This window comes from Carassius auratus, chromosome 25 (genome assembly GCF_003368295.1).
Source record: "Carassius auratus strain Wakin chromosome 25, ASM336829v1, whole genome shotgun sequence".
Lineage (NCBI taxonomy): Eukaryota > Metazoa > Chordata > Actinopteri > Cypriniformes > Cyprinidae > Carassius > Carassius auratus.
The window spans coordinates 20,797,024-20,814,540 of NC_039267.1; the positions used below are offsets into that span (position 1 = coordinate 20,797,024).

The 17,517-nt window shown below is 38.2% G+C and overlaps 1 protein-coding gene across 3 annotated transcripts in view; it reads right to left on the bottom strand.

Moving 5' to 3' along the window:
* The window catches only part of LOC113043774 (WW domain-containing oxidoreductase-like), a 201,877-nt gene that overhangs the window by 123,007 nt on the left and 61,353 nt on the right, over window positions 1-17,517 (bottom strand). For all 3 annotated transcript variants that reach the window (XM_026203363.1, XM_026203365.1, XM_026203364.1), the window contains exons 7-8: window positions 14,866-15,051; window positions 11,348-11,612 (exon numbers count right to left, since the gene is read on the bottom strand). In XM_026203363.1, coding sequence (XP_026059148.1) covers window positions 11,348-11,612; window positions 14,866-15,051 — 451 coding nt within the window. The remainder of the gene's footprint in view (window positions 1-11,347; window positions 11,613-14,865; window positions 15,052-17,517) is intronic.

The following is a 17,517-nucleotide window of genomic DNA, read 5'->3' on the forward strand; positions in this document are numbered from 1 at the left end:
ATAAGGCGTGAAACTATCTAAATCAAAACATTAATTTGGCATTTGATTTAAACATAGTATAAACCAGGTGAGTTTGCAAGTTTACCTAGCATGATGGCTGGTTAGCTTTACTAGCGATTAGCAAGCAAATAATATAATACACATTCATTCATGAATATGAGTGCTATTTTTTTATGTTTAATCTTCAGTGATACTGAACTTGCTCAGCCAGCTGTGTGTCATCATCTTACCCAAACATTGGGGTGTCCGTGCTCAACTTAACTATCCATAAGGCAGAGGCAGCCTCTATGCAGGTGAACCGAACAATGCTGTAATGATTCAGTTCGACTCCCAAGACAAGACGATGCTCACCCGACTGGCCAATAGGAACGTGGCCCCGCCCATGACACAATTCTCACAGTGAAAGCAAAATCCTGACACGAGAGCAAGAAATTGCATCAAGAGCAAAGAAAAGCGTTTCGAGAGAAACACTTTTTTTTTTTTGAGAAAATATTTTCACACTGATAGCAAAAAATATATATTTGAGAGTTTTTTTCAAAGTATTTTGAGAGAGATTTTTTTTCTCAGAAATAATTTAAAAAATTTCAAATGTATATTTTTTTATGTTTTATGAAAAAATACTTTCTCTCAAACCTTTTTTTAGTCTCAAATATAATTATTTTTTGCTATTGGCATGAAAACTTTTTCTCTCAAATATTCTTTTTTCTCTCATGAAATGTTTTTTTGCTATCAGTGTGATAACTTTTTCTCTCAAACTTTTTTTTTCTCTCAGATCTTTTATTTTCTCGCATGTAATAAAGAACCAAAACTCACTCCATATACTACTACTGCTATTAAAATTATTTTTTTAAGGAATAAATCACACAACATTTCTCCCATGTTTTATTTTAAATAGTAAATCCCATTTGTTTACCAAAAAATAAAGGTTGCTTAATTTTCAATAATTAAAAGATCAATTAAATGAATGTTTTATGCCTTCATTTGATAACCAGAAAATTTTAAATACACAGAATTTCAGAGGGGAAAAAAGCATTTCATAAGGCTATTTTAAGAAAAAATTACAAATTAAGTTGTTTTTATGCATTTAAATAATTACACATGCTAAATAGCAGAATTACATAACAAAAAACATATGATGAAGAAAAAATAAAACATTTCATAGGGAACTAAACGTAATATTTGGCATATTTGTTTTTGCAGTAGTTTTTGGGGGGTTATATTTCCTGTCAAGATATCGAGATATATATATTGTCTATCAAGATATAGCAAAAATATATTGAGATATATTTTCTGCTCCATATCGCCCAACCCTAGCCTCAAGTTACAGTGTTGGGAAACACTGATCAGGGAAAAACCCTTGAAAAAGAACAGGGATATTGTCAGATATATCCACAGGGTGAAAGTGGCTTTAGTGACCACTACATTTGATATGGATCACTTCAGGCCGATCGCTTCACTAGAAGACAGCACAGCAGCCTGTAGCAGAAAACATTCCCGCAGGCTGAGTGAACCGGTTCTGTTCACAACCTGCAGACCCTAATCACCAATTATGAGCCTATTAGGGCTTCTGGCAGCTCATTGTGTCCCGCTGCAGCGGAAGGGGCTCTGGGTGTAGACCTCTGCCCCACTTCGCTCCGCTCCACTGAGCGCCTGTCAGCCTCGGTTGCGGCACTGTCGTGATAGGACCCATGTACAGGCAGATAACAACACCTGACCTTACAACCGGTTACCGGGGGACAGTCGCCACACCGACAGGGCTCATCGCAGTGGGATAAATCTGAGCCACTCGGGGTGACGAGACTTCATTAAAGAAGAGAGAGAGAGAGAATGTGTAAAGCCTCGGTAGTGTACTAATAGAAGCAGAGCCCTCGTTAGCCGAGCACGAGGAAAGATCCATCAGCAGCATCTCCTCCTTTCGCTCGGCTTATAAGGGGACAGAGAGCGAGAGAGATTTAGACTCCCATAAGGAAGCACTGGCAGCAGTCTCGCAGCAGGCTGGCTAAATTATCTCACAGGCGAGAGGCGAGACACTTGCCAATGCACAGAGGAACTTGTTAAAGTCCCCCCTTTTAGAGCAAACCATGGGCTAATGTACGACTATTGGGCCATGGTCAAAAGTTCAGCCCCTGCATATGTAAAAAGGTAGCGGAGCGCCTGAGGCAGAATCCTGGGGAAAATAATTGCTCTAAACTGCTGAAAACGCGCCGGACTGGATCCCAATGAAGCAATTGTGAAGAGGGCGGGCATGACGGGGGGGAGGTGGGGTGCTGATTGGGCGGCTGTGATTTTCCCAGCAGCTTCATGTCCCAAAGCATCAAGCAGCTATTAGACGCCACAATACCCAGCCGTCTAAGAAATGTCAAACCAAACATGCTAAAACAGCTGTTTGACTACACAAATGAAAAGGTTACAGAGGCTTCGGGGACGTACAGTACTTCACATAAAACCACATAGGAAGTATCAAAAATGACCTTTTTTTGACATTGAGCAAAAATATCTAACGCACATAAAGCATTAGAGATCTAATATGAACAAAATGTTTTGGAAAAGTTACATTTGTTTACATAACAAATATATGTATTTGGGAAATTTACAAGTACCACGATATTGGGAAAAAATTACATTGCGATATTTTATTTTTCTGCGATATATATTGCGATATGAAATCTAATAAAAAAATTTCTTACAAACAAAAATGGGGTGAGCACGCTTACATTCTCATTTTAAATTATTTAAACATTGACACCATCGTGTCATTTGATTAATATGCGCGAGAGAAAGAAATCTCTCGCGCTCTCTCTCTCATGCTCTCTGTCACACGCGCTCTTTCTCTCTCTCTCCCTCTCTCTCTCTCTCTCGCGCGCTCTCGCTCTCGCTCTCTCTCTCGTGCTCTTTCTCTCTCTCTCCCTCTCTCTCTCTCTCTCGCACTCTCTCTCTCTCCCTCTCTCTCTCTCTCTCTCTCTCGCGCTCTCGCTCTCTCTCTCTCGCGCTCTCTCTCTCCCTCTCTCTCTCTCTCTCTCTCTCGCGCTCTCGCTCTCTCTCTCTCGCGCTCTCTCTCTCTCCCTGTTGCATGCTGGGAACGAGTGAACGGAGTTTGGCGTGGGTGAGAGTTGTTGTGGTTGATTGTAACTTTTCTCTTCTTTTTTTCTCTTTCTTGAATTGTGTTTGGTAAAGCAGTAGTTTTTTTTTTTTTTTTTTTTTCACTCGGCTGACGCCGGTCAGCAAGTGGGGAAAATGGGGACAAATGTGGGTGATTTTTCAAAACTGACTATTAGACATGGCTGTAAGTGTATGCCTGATGCGTCTGTGTCGGTAGAAGATTGTTTAGTGGCCGTGAGTGCTGCTGTTGGCGGTGTAAATATCAGATCCGCGTCTCGTATGAACAAGGCCATAGTTATTTTTTTGAGTCAAAGTCAAATGGCAAATGATTTAATTGAGAACGGATTAACGATCAATGAAATGTTTGTGCCTGTTTTGCCTCTGTCGAGTCCATCAAAGAAGATTGTCTTGTCAAATGTACCTCCATTTGTTAAAAATGAGAAATTGGAAGAAATACTCGTGAGATATGGTAAATTAGTGAGTCCCATTAAGATGATTACGCTCGGATGCAAAAATCCCGAACTCAAACATGTAATGTCTTTTCGGCGCCAGGTCTTCATGATTCTCAATTCTCACAGTGATCCTTTGAACCTGTCTGTCAAATTAACTATCGAGGGGAAGGATTATACTATTTTTATTAGCTCGGAGTCCATGAAATGTTTTATTTGCGGGGAATTTGGTCACGTCCGGCAGACTTGCCCGAATCGTCATGTAAATAATGGCACTAATGGAGATTTGACTGTTAATGTGGAAAATGACAGGGCGAGACAGGGTACTTCTGATGTAACTGTGGACGCTGTGTCGTTACAACCTCCACAGGCCAGAGCAGAATCCACGCCGATTAGTTTGCCTGAACTACGCGAGGGAAGATCCCTGTTGGGTGATTCCAGCAACAGCGAAGTGCAGATAGCTGAGACAGCGGCCGATCAAAATGACGTAATCACGCAGCCAGAGTTGAGTTCGGAGCAGGTGAATGCGAAAGAGGCGCGTGAGGCCGAATCACCGGGGAATGAGGAACAAATATCTGAGGTAGACCTATGTAATGCTAAAATAAGTACTGATGAATCGATCGATCAGAGTCAAGCAGCGAGTGTTTCACAAGAGGTAATGGATTTAAGTCTACACACGGAGGATTTCGATAAGGATGACGAGGAAATATATGATGAGAATGACGTGATGGACTCGGAAAATACTTCTGAAGGTAAGACTAAGTTGTATTCATTACAGCAGATTAATGCTTTCCTTGACAATACAAAAGGGCTTCGTAAGATCAGTATTGAGTCATACTTTCCAGATTTAAAACTGTTTCTCAGTTCTTGTACCATAGCTATGCGAAAGACAAACTTTGATGAGCTTGATAGACCAAAACGTTACCGCCTTAAAAAGATTCTCTGTAATGTAAGAAGTATATTGCTTTTGCAAGGTAAAAAGTGAGATGGTTTGGATGCATTTTTATGTTTGCTTTCTTCTTCTTTTCATGACATCCTTGAGATTTGGTTCTTTAAATATTAATGGGTGTTGTGATGCTGTTAAAAGGTTTAGTCTTTTTGAATATATTATGATTAAGAGGGCAAGTATAGTTTTTCTTCAAGAAACTCATACAGATTCAAATAATCAAGTACAGTGGTTGAGTGAATGGAAGGGGCAGGCTATACTAAGTCATGGTTCTAGTGTTAGTGCAGGGGTTGCTGTTCTCTTTGGATCAGAATATAAGCAACAACCTGTTAGTGTTTTTGAATTGGTTCCTGGTCGAATGTTGCGTGTTGATGTGACGATTCATGGACTACATTTTTCGTTATTTAATGTGTACGCCCCAAATATTGGTTCAGAGCGAACTCTATTCTTTAGAAAACTAAAGACTGCTCTTAGTGATGTATCGCATGATAAAATTGTTGTTCTGGCTGGGGATTTTAATTGTACTATAAACCACACTTTAGATCGGAACCATGAGGAACCACATAGCCAGTCGTCAGATGAACTTAAAAACGTGATAAATTATCATTGTCTTGTGGATGTGTGGAGAGAAGCTTTCCCTCTGACTAAACAATATACCTGGATGAAAGTAAACTCTAATATGATATCTGGAGCCCGACTTGATAGGATTTATGTGCAGAAAAGCGTTAGGGGTAAATTTTATAATAGCTGTATTTTTCCCACTGCTCTATCTGATCATCATTATACGTCTGTTGAAGTTTCTGTCGCACAGAGCACTTTTACGCACTCTTTTTGGAAATTTAATATTAGACTGTTACAAGATCACAATTTTGTGCACTCTTTCACCCTTTTCTGGGAAACTTGGAGAGAGAGAAAAATGCTATACAAGTCCCTAAGTCAGTGGTGGGATATTGGCAAAATACAAATTAAACTTTTTTGTCAGAGTTATACCGCCTATAACAAAGGTATTTTGGAAAGTACATTGAAAAAGCTTGAACAAGATATTCTTTACACCGAGGATAAAATGGATGAGGTGGACACTGCCGAACAACTTGAAAGGAATAAATTTTTCTTACGGAATCTTTTGGAAGAAAGGGCCCAAGAGACACTTATCCGTGCCAGGTTTACCTCCTTTAATAACATGGATGCGCCGACATCTACATTTTTTAGTCTGGAGAAAAAAACTGTGAATAAGAAGACTTTATGTCATTTGAAACTTCCAGGAGGAGGAGAAGTGACTGACGATCGTGGAATAATGTCCTATGCTTTATCTTTTTATGAGAATCTATATAAGGCGGAACCCTGTGAAGATGAAATGGCTGACATGCTTCTTCAAGATTTACCTCAACTTGCGGAAGAAGAGAAATCTAGACTTGATCAGCCTTTGACTTTTGATGAGATGACAGTAGCTGTTCATGAACTTTCTTCAGGAAAAGTACCAGGATTGGATGGACTAAATGCAGAATTTTATAAACAGTTTTGGCCGGTGATTGGAAGGGACTTGTTTTCTGTCTTCTTGGAGTGTCTGGAAAGAGGAACATTGTCTGTGAGCCTTCGGAGGGCTGTGATAACTTTATTACCTAAGAAGGGGGATCTTGGAGACATCAAAAATTGGCGTCCTGTGTCATTGCTCGGAGCTGATTACAAGATCTTTTCCAAAGCTTTAACTAATAGACTTAAACGTTGCATATCTTCAGTGATTCATGAAGATCAATCTTACTGTATCCCAGATCGGTCCATTTTTAACAATCTTTTCCTGGTTCGAGACCTGATTTCCTTTGCCAAGGTGTATAAACTTGATGTAGGTTTTGTTTCTTTGGACCAGGAGAAAGCCTTCGATCGAATTGATCATGGCTTTCTTTTTAAATGTTTTGATGCTTTTGGTTTTGGTCCATCATTTATTTCCTATGTTAAGCTGTTGTACACGGATGTATATAGTTTATTGAAAATAAATGGCACTCTATCGAGACCATTTTTAGTTGGCAGGGGTATACGACAAGGTTGCGGTCTCTCAGGCATTTTATACACGATTGCTATTGAACCACTCATGGCAGTTCTGAGACATCAGTTAAGTGGGATTTCCACAGTGTGCTCTTCTGGCACAGATTTTGCAACAGTTAAATTAAGCGCATATGCTGATGATGTTACTTTAGTAATAAGATCAAATGAAGATGTTAAGAAAATGATATCATCACTGAATATTTATCAGAGGGCCTCTTCTTCAAAAATAAATTGGCATAAGAGTGCAACTTTTTTGCTGGGCAAATGGGAAAACGGAGGTCCGCCAGTACTTCCTCAGCACTGTTCTTGGAGCTTGGAAGGGTTTAAAATGCTTGGGGTTTTCTTGGGGAAAGAGCGTTATATGGAGAAGAATTGGGAAGGTCTAATTGATAAAGTGTCTGGCCGTTTACACAAGTGGAGGTGGATTCTCCCTCAACTATCTTATAGGGGTAGAGTGCTTATTATTAATAATTTGGCAGCATCTATGCTGTGGCATAGGTTAAATGTACTCGATCCACCAAAAATCCTATTACAACATCTGCAGAAGATTTTAGTAAATTTTTTTGGGACGGCCATCATTGGCTTCCCCCTGCAATTCTTTACTTGCCAGTTAATGAAGGAGGTCAGGGGATGATCGATTTGGCAGGCAAAGTGAAAGCTATGAGGCTGAAAGTTGCTCAGACTTTACTTTATGATAGGGAGCTTTCCACACCGTGGGTGTCATTTGGCTTGGCTTTGCTTAGAACTTTTGGTGGTTTTTCCCTTGACAAACAATTGTTTTTGATGTTCCAGTATAGTTGGAGTTTTAAACCTGATGTGAAATTCTATGCTTCCGTTTTAAATTCCTGGACTGTTCTTAAGGGATTTAGACGAGAGAATCACCATTTTGGTCTGAATGAACCACTGTTTTATAACCCCTATCTTAATGGCAATGTTTGCACGTCTAACATCATTGTTAAAACATTTATGGAAAAGGGTTTGACAAAAGTTGCACATCTGATCGATATTGATTCCAGAAAATGGAGACCAACAATGGAAATTTGTGAACAAGTGGGATTCAGGTCTGTGAGGATGGTAGAACATTTCATATGCAGTCTGAAAGCTGTTTTTCCTTCTCAATTCCAACATTTTGTCAATTGTCTTCTGTCAGGTGAATTGATGCAATGTTCCTTCCCTAAGTTATTTGTGTCCCCAAAGGGTTGCACAGATGGTGACCAAGAGGGGAAGTTGTTGAAGTTCAAGGGGCTACAAGAGATTGATTTTCAAGCTGCTGGAAAAACAAAGTTTTATCAGATGTGTGTAAAGGCTGATCATTTTGAAGATATAAATCGTAGATGTGATACAAAGTGGAAGGAACATCTAATGGTTTCTGATGATCTTTCTCCTTCTTGGAGGTTACTGTATAAAGGTCCACTCCCAAAACGCTCTGGGGATTTGCAGTGGAGAATATTGCACTGTGTGTTACCTACAAATAGCTTTGTCTCTAAGTTCAATATGTCTGTTTCATCACCTTGTCTTTTTTGTACTAAACCAGAGACTGTGTTTCATGTTTTTGCTGAATGTTCCAGGCTAGTACCACTATTTAAAGTATTGGAAAGAATACTCGGGAATTTAGGTTTTTGTTTTAATAAGATAATTTTTATTTATGGCTGTAAGTATTCAAAAACACACAAAGAACAGTGTATTTTGGCAAATTTTATAGTTGGACAAGCTAAATTAGCCATTTGGAAGACATGTAGAATGGCAATTGAGGGGAAAAACGTAAATGCACTTCTGATTTTTACTGCTTTGGTTGAATCAAGGATCAGGGTGGAACATAAATATTATCAAAGTACAAAGAATTTACTTGCATTTGAGTTTAAATGGTGTGTAAATGGTGCTATATTGTCAATATGTGAAGATGAGACTATAGTGTTTAACTGGTAATGTTTGTTTACTTATTTTTGTATGTATTTAATATTTATTTATCATATACATTTATATATTTTATATGGTTCTTGGTTTTGTCTTTGCATAAATGCATGTTGTGTCAGTATGTCTGAATGAATAGAACATATTTTATCATAGTAGTTTAGGAAATGTTTAAATAAAGAGTTGTAAAAGTCAAGTCTCTCTCTCCCTCTCTCTCTCTCTCTCTCTCTCGTGCTCTCGCTCTCTCTCTCTCGCGCTCTCTCTCGCGCTCTCTCTCTCGCGCTCTCTCTCGCTCTCGCTCTCACTCTCTCTCTCATGCTCTCTCTCTCGCGCTCTCTCTCTCGCGCTCTCTCTCTCGCGCTCTCTCTCTCCCACGCTCTCTATCTTGCGCCCTCTTGCGCGCTCTCTCTCTCTCGCTCCGTGAAACACATTTGTCAAGGGCCGGGGAGCAGCTGGTCTGTACAGTTAATGAATAACGGATCAACTACGACAGCCTACATCGAACATCCTGCGATGTGACTATCGTGGATTCGTACATCGCGATATCGATGCTTAAACGACACATCGTGCAGCCCTAGCAAGTACCATCAATTGCAGTGTTTCGTTGTTTCTAAACCTAGATCAGTAAGTCAATGTATTAAATTCAATGCTACTTGCTAATGACTTTCTCCCCAAAATGATTTCAATGGCAGACAGTGTTGGGAAGGTTACTTTGGAAATGGAGTGGGTTATAGATTACAGGTGACCCTATTTGAAATTTAATATGTACTGTAACTATTTCAATTATTTTATTAAACCAATGTAATTAATTACATTTGATTCCATGGAATGATGCATTTCATCCCTGCTTCTCGCTGCCAGACGTCTGTATGCCAGGACAGATCAGTACCATCATTCTGCTCAGCACAAGAGACCACTTGATTATTATGAGGAGAAAATGACTCCACTCTTATCAAAGCCATGGGCCTAATGTACAACTGCAGGCCAAGAAGAGAGCAAGAGAGCTGCATGGCAGACCATATCTGATGTACAGATTACAGATGAAAACAGTCGTCAGAGTTAAAGTCAGATATCAGCCCTGCCTCTTTCCCAATGAATTTACATCAGCTCAGCAAAACTGAAGATTATCTACACATTACAAGATGAGATGATGATATTCGGTGTCATGAATTACTCTGCAACATCCTCTGCTTTTTTCTTATTTTGTTATTTCTTTTAATCTCAACAAGTTAAACAAATTACAATGATAATAAATCAATTAATTAGGCCTAATTATAATTGTGATGTTTGATGCATCTATGCATTAAACTAAATGGAAGTGTCCCGCTCAGATGCAATAAAACAGCAAAATAAGAGGTTTTATTCTAGATTTGCGCAGTTATAAATCACCCACAGCTTCTCGGGGAGAAGACAAAGGCGTTTTCCTGAGCTTGGGCGTTATATCGTTCCAGGCTCTTCCTGTCAACATTATGCAGAGCTTTGCAACCTTGAACAATTTCCCAGCATCCCATACGAGACTGCAAGCAATTAAAACCATAGCATCTTCATGGCCTCATAACCAGTACATAAAAAACAGCACTGTTTCGTCTGAAGTTCACTCATTTCTGAGGGCTTTCAGAAAAGCGATAGAGAGGCACACAGACACCTTGGTAAGGACTGGGCTCATCCTACATGCACGGTTTTCAATTTATGGAGAAAATAATGACTAGTTTGATTCATATTAACACTATATTATTAGCATCTTAGGATAAAATATAATATAAAAGAAAGAAAGAAAGAAAGGATTACTAACTTCTGAAAATATAACCACATAGATATATATATATATATATATATATATAATTTATATGGATATGATTTCTAGATATATTTGAAATATAGAGAGATAAAATAATTACTGTAACAGATGAAGAAATAATAAACTAATAATGTATACAGAAAAATTAAATAAAAAATAATTTATATACTATAAAGACAAATAATAGTAATAATAATAATAATAATTTATAACAGTGAATCTAATTCATAATATTTATTTATTTACTTGTTTACTTTTACATTTTATTTAATTGTATTTTTAAAATACCTGTAAAAATGTAACCATCAAGTGAAATGTATTAAAAATCTGGAACAAAATTATTTGAAAATTTGTGAGTCTTAATTTTTTGCCTTATAAGCAATATATTTTCTCCTGTGTTTTCTTCAGGAAACAAAAATGTCTAAAATGTTGGCTCTTCTTTACACTTAAACAGGTCTCATCAAAAAAAAAAAAAAAAAAAAAAAACACTCTCTCAAATGAACAAGTCCCAGTTCAGACCAGCAGCAGGCGTTCCATGCAGTGAAAGCCTTGATTCACAGCGGCGTCCATCAAACATGACTGACAGCTGGAGAAATGAGCACTTCTGAGTTACGACTGGGCCGTGCGCATAAACTTCTGCCAGATTCATACCCATCTCTTTAATACATAATCAGCTCGGCTGAAACACTCTGCCTTCAGAGTTTTCAACCAAAATTAAAACAAAGAATACATCAAATGCATTGTGTGGCCCAAAGCATATCAGAAGTGCGAGGAAATGCTTCAGGTGCGAGACAGGCAGATACTTTATGATTTATGAGGATGTTGAATTTTATAGTTTGTCTCTGTAAGTGTATGTGACTCGCCTCTTCAGGCTAAAACGGGAGAGTGTTGCCTACAGGAAGAGCTGCCCGCCTGATTTATGCAGCACTGGGGTATACGAGCAGCGCTACGGCAGCGTGACACACACACACACACACACACTCACGCTAACTACAGGCGATTCCTGCTCAAGAACCTAAAAGCATGCTAGTGAAACTTTCTTGAACTACAAAAATTCAAGCACCAACCACTGTTCCTGAAATGAGGAAAACAATCAAAACTTACCATAGACTTGGTGAAGGGCCGAGCGAAGGTGAAGAGGAGGGTCATGAGCCACCAGCTGCGGTGGATGGAGGTGTACATCATGTTCCCAGGATGCAGTGCGTTACAGGTGACGCCGTGAGGTGACATGCGGCGGTGCAGCTCGTTGGAGAAGAGGATGTTGCAGAGTTTGGCACGGTTGTAGGCCAGCATTGACCAGTACTCCTTCTGCGGAGGGGAAAGCAGACTCAGCTCCACCTTCCCACACGAGCCCACCAGATCTGTGAACCTTCACAAACAACAACCAGCAATTCAAGTCAACATCAAAATTGGAGACACACTTAAAGATGTTTTGAGAAATGTCTGTTTTGTTTGTTTTGTTTTAAATGTGTCTTGTCTGTGGTTTATGTCTTGCATTTTATTTTGGTTTTTAACATTATTTACGATTTTCTATGATTTTTTTGTCGGGGGTTTTTGTGTTGTTGTTTTGTTTTCTGTAGGGTTTTTTTTTTTTACATTTACTTGTTTTGTGTTTTTATTATTTTTTATTTATAGTTTTGTTTTTGTGAGTTATTTTGCTTTGTTTTTTTCTGTAGGCATCTTGTTTGGTTTAGTGTCGGTTTTCTGTTTTGTGTTGGTCTTTTTGTTAGTTTAGTTTTTCTTCTTTGTTTTTTTCATCAGTGTTGCTTTTTACGCTTTGTTTTCCATTGGTTTTCTGTTTGTTTATTAGATTTTTTTATGTTTTGTTTTGCTTTTTGTGTTTTTTTGTGTATGCCTCTTGCTTTGTTTTGTGTTGTTTTTTTGTTTTGTTTTTTTTGTGTGTGTTGGATTTATTTTTTTATTTTTTTTTGTCATCTAGTTTGGTGGTGATGATGCCAACCCTGAAACAACATACAGAACTACCGAATTTTGCTAAAATATTGATTTCATAATATAATAATTGATGTTAATAGTGTTTATCGACTGTTTGATTACGTCTTTAATTGATTTTTCTGTACATTTCTTCCATATACACATAAACTGACAGTCACCACTGATAAGATACTACTAAATATTGTAGAAACACAATTTTCCGTAAAGTTGCTTTGCAACGATTTGTATTGTGAAAAGCGCTATACAAATAAACTTTAACTGAATTGAATTGTCTAGTTTTGCATCCTTGTAAACCCTCTTTAAAACCTACTTTTGTGTTCAGAGAAGTCACACAGGTTTGTAATTTGGAAGGTAAATAAATGATAACTGAACAATCGCTTTAAAGACAGTAAATAGTCAAATGTGAACAAATGGATAACATTGATTTCCCACAGACTAAAGTCTAACTAAAGTCTCGAGTCTAAGTTTAACAGGCAGGAATAACCTCCAGAATGTGAGCCGATGGAGAAATGAGCTAAATGAGTTTTGGCAGGCCAGGTCTGACTTAATGCAAATCAAAGCTACGACATGATGTTCTTTAATTGGCTCTGACTAAGCTGTTAAACGCCAGATGTTTGACAAGGCCCCTGAACACAAGACGTATTTTCTCAATGTGTCCTTGTGTGTGTGTGTGTGTGTGTGTAAACAGTCCCAAGACACTGCAGTGAAATGAATGGTCCCTCCCCTAGTGTGGATCAGAGCCGCGATTGCATTCAACATTTACCTCTTAATTATACACTTTACTTAACAACCAATCAAAACGTGACGTTTGCTGTATGACAAGCTCAGTGCGGCCCATGCTGCTGTTTGACACGTTACATCTCTGCTTGGGTAAACAACAACATCTGCGGGCATCGCAACGGTACAAATACTAAAGGTGTGAACTGTTAATTTAAGGAATAGCTCACTCATTCACCCTCCTGTTTCCAAACCCAGTATGAATTCAACACTTTTTTTCCCCAAGGAATGACATTACCAGGGTCTATCGAGCTCTTTACATAAATAAATTAAAGTATAACAGTGGTCCATTTTTAAATAAAAAATGGTCCATTATTCAGTAAAAAATGTATTTTGTTGTTGTTTGTGTACGCACACATACTAATGTTACGCATAAAAACTAATAACTTTTGGCATCAATTATGTTAAAACTTTAGCAATATGGCAAGTTTGTTTACGAGACAATGTTCTTGATATTTAAAACAAAAATAACAACAATTTAAATATACGTTTTTTTGTTTTTTAAAGTGGTCCAACTAAATTGTGTACTGTATTCAGATGAAATATTATATCCTATGGAGGAAAAAAATACATAATTCGTGGATGTGCATGTAGTTATTCTACGTTGGTGCATTCAAAACACAATGATAATTTTCAACAATGATAACAAAAAGCTTAATGATAAATATTGCATGTATGCATGTATTTCTATATCCTACATTTCCATTCAATTTCAAGTGCTGTGTGACACTGAACTCCGTTCAAAACTCATTTTATGTTCCAGTGAAGAATGAAAATCAGCTTTGGAATGACATGAATGCAAGTAAATAATGACTGAATGTTTTTTTTTTTTTTATGTATTTTTGGCCGAACTACCCAGTTGAGCTGTTATACATCCATCCCCAATTTCCCTCTGCACATGTTGACTTTGTCATCCCCTCACGGCTGGGATAATCCTACGGTCTTCCCACCAGAGGCATTCTGGGCTGGAAATGGTCTATTTTCGGAGCAGAGGTATGAAAAGGTCAGGTCAGGCTGGTATTTAATGACTGCAGTATCCTGCTTTAGAGAGACTGAAGTATAAAGGCGTGAATCTGGTGTGAGTTTTCAGAGGTGAGTTTCCTGTCCGTGCTATCAGTGTCCTCTTGTTTGGAGTCGGGAGGCAAATGCCAGCACCTATCGCTCCTGTCACTTAAGCCCCAGTGCTACAGCGCAGATAAACCTTCCTGTTGACTCCATTTTATTCTTCCACCCTCGATTTCCCCAACCCCTCATTTTTTCCCTCCCTCTCCGAGCCGCTTTCCGCCGCTTGCACGGCCGTGTCAAGGTTTAACGGCTCTTGCAGCTTTGGGAAATATAATCTCTTCCTGGGTCAGAGGTCAGATGGGGAGCTCAAAAGGCCACATATTAAAGAAGCGGTGGAAGTGATAGAGATGAGGAGGTAGGGATCAAACATTATCAGGTGTAGCAGAGGATGATAATAAAAAGAAGAAAGGAAATAAACTGTAAAATTTAAACCGAGGAGTGCGATAACAAGTAAGTGATTTTACTGTTGGCCAGAGCGAATTGAGATTGTGTTCCCTCAATGACACAAGGGGCTTGTTAATCTAATGGACCCTCACACTCTCAGAGTCGAAAATGTTCTTCAAAGCACTTTCATTTAATAATCATGTTACAGGAACAGCAGGCCCCAAATATTAGCTCTCTTATTTGCATACTATCTGTACTGCATACAGTATACACACATTTCTTTCCACGGCGATGAATCGGAGAGCAGAAGTGGCCCGTTTTTCAACCAGGACACAAGGTTTAGCTGGTAAATATGGTCCATTTAGTAACATGTAGGTGAAGCGACAACTGAGAGTAGATGGATGATTTTACATGAACGCATGGGAAATATTTAAAGGTGTCACCTGTGAGACTCTGAGGAGACCACCACCACCCGAGCCGGAGCGGAGTGGCGCAGGACGTCCTGCAGGAGCTGAACCAAGTAGAAATGGCCAAGATGACAGATCTGAAAGGTGGTTTCCAGCCCGTCCTCCGTTAAATTCCAGGGCTGTGTGCAAACCGCTGCGTTACACACCAGGATGTGCAACGGCCTTCAGAGAGAGAGAAAACAAAAGACATAGACTATTGACCATAAAACCAAACCGGAACCAAAGAAATTAGAAAAACAAACCCAACAATACCAAAACAACAAAAAATAAACCAAATATTATCAAACCAAAGCCGCACAAAAACATAAAACCAAAACAAAACAAACCGCGACAAACCAAAATTGAACCATAACTACACCAAATCAAATCAAACCACAAACAAGACAAAAACCAAAACCATAAAATCCAATACAAAACATTAAACAAGACAAAAACAAAGCACAAACCAAAATCACAAAACAAAAACGAATCAAACCAAAATTCATAAAAACAAACAAAACAACATATCCATGAAAAAAACATAAAACACAAATAACCAAAAAAACATAAAACCAAACCGAAACTACAAGCAAAATGAATACCAAGCAAAAACAAAACCATAAAACCAAAACCAACCGTACCAAACAATACACAAACCAAAACCACAAAGCAAAAACCAAAAATAATCAAACCCAAACCAAACAAAACCATTTAATCTAAAACAAACTATAAAACAAAACCCAAACCAAACCCAAAAAAACAAAATCAAACCAAAACCAATCAAAGCAAAATCTATAAAAAAGCTAAACCCCAAAACAAACCTATAAAAACCTAAACAAGCCCAACAAAACTAAAAGAAACAAAAACAAACAAAAAAATACTAATAAAATAAAAAACAAAATAGAAACCAAACCACAAAACCAAACAAACCAAATCCATAAAAACAAAAAGCAAGCCAAAAAAATAGCAATTCAAACCCCATAAAACCAAACACAAACATAAAACAAGCGCAGAGAAAACACATAAAGCTAAATTAGTGATTCATGGGATTTTTAAATGCACAAGAAACATTCTTTCAAGTCTATTCCAAGGTCATTCCTGGGAGAGACGGAGGTTCATCCATCGGCGTGAGAAAGGACGGAGAATTCAGGAAAGTCCAGGCAAGATCTTTTCTTTGACAGAGTCGCTCCAGTGGTCCTGAAACCACGGCCATACAGCAGAATAATCTGAATCCACCCCACCAATTTTTAATTTCTTCCATTAGAATTAATTACGAAGCCCACAGGCAATTTGTGTACTCCATATTTAATACTGCCTGCACTATTAATTAAAAACTGGTTGCTGGAAAATTAATGGAGGAATTGTTATGCCCCTGCTTTAATGAGTCTTCTCTTTGACATTAAAAAAAGTACACTTCACATTTCCCTTCAGGATCTATGTGGAAAGACGCATGCATCAGTGGAAACACACAGGATCATGGGAAATGAGCAGAGGCCACGGTGACACATGTGCTTCCATTAGAAACACACGGAGAAACACACACTGAACAAACAGCACATGTTCTAGTCACAACTGACCTTTACAACCAAAGACCAAGCTCAACAGTTGTTTGTTTCTGTTTCTATGAACTGCAGAAGTTACTGTGCCTGATTATTGTACAGCATGACATGGACATAAGAGTTATCACTCAATGTTTTTTTTTTTTTTTTTATAAATACAAAAAAATAAGTTTGTTCAAAGTATTATTTTGATAAATAAATTTGTGTTTTAATGTATTTTTTTATGAATAAAATATAATAATATTGATAAAAATAGTTAAAAAGAAAAAAAAAAAATATATATACAGTATTGTTCAAAATAATAGCAGTACAATGTGACTAACCAGAATAATCAAGGTTTTTAGTATATTTTTTATTGCTACGTGGCAAACAAGTTACCAGTAGGTTCAGTAGATTCTCAGAAAACAAATGAGACCCAGCATTCATGATATGCACGCTCTTAAGGCTGTGCAATTGGGCAATTAGTTGAATTAGTTGAAAGGGGTGTGTTCAAAAAAATAGCAGTGTGGCATTCAATCACTGAGGTCATCAATTTTGTGAAGAAACAGGTGTGAATCAGGTGGCCCCTATTTAAGGATGAAGCCAACACTTGTTGAACATGCATTTGAAAGCTGAGGAAAATGGGTCGTTCAAGACATTGTTCAGAAGAACAGCGTACTTTGATTAAAAAGTTGATTAGAGAGGGGAAAACCTATAAAGAGGTGCAAAAAATGATAGGCTGTTCAGCTAAAATGATCTCCAATGCCTTAAAATGGAGAGCAAAACCAGAGAGACGTGGAAGAAAACGGAAGACAACCATCAAAATGGATAGAAGAATAACCAGAATGGCAAAGGCTCAGCCAATGATCACCTCCAGGATGATCAAAGACAGTCTGGAGTTACCTGTAAGTACTGTGACAGTTAGAAGACGTCTGTGTGAAGCTAATCTATTTTCAAGAATCCCCCGCAAAGTCCCTCTGTTAAAAAAAAGGCATGTGCAGAAGAGGTTACCATTTGCCAAAGAACACATCAACTGGCCTAAAGAGAAATGGAGGAACATTTTGTGGACTGATGAGAGTAAAATTGTTCTTTTTGGGTCCAAGGGCCACAG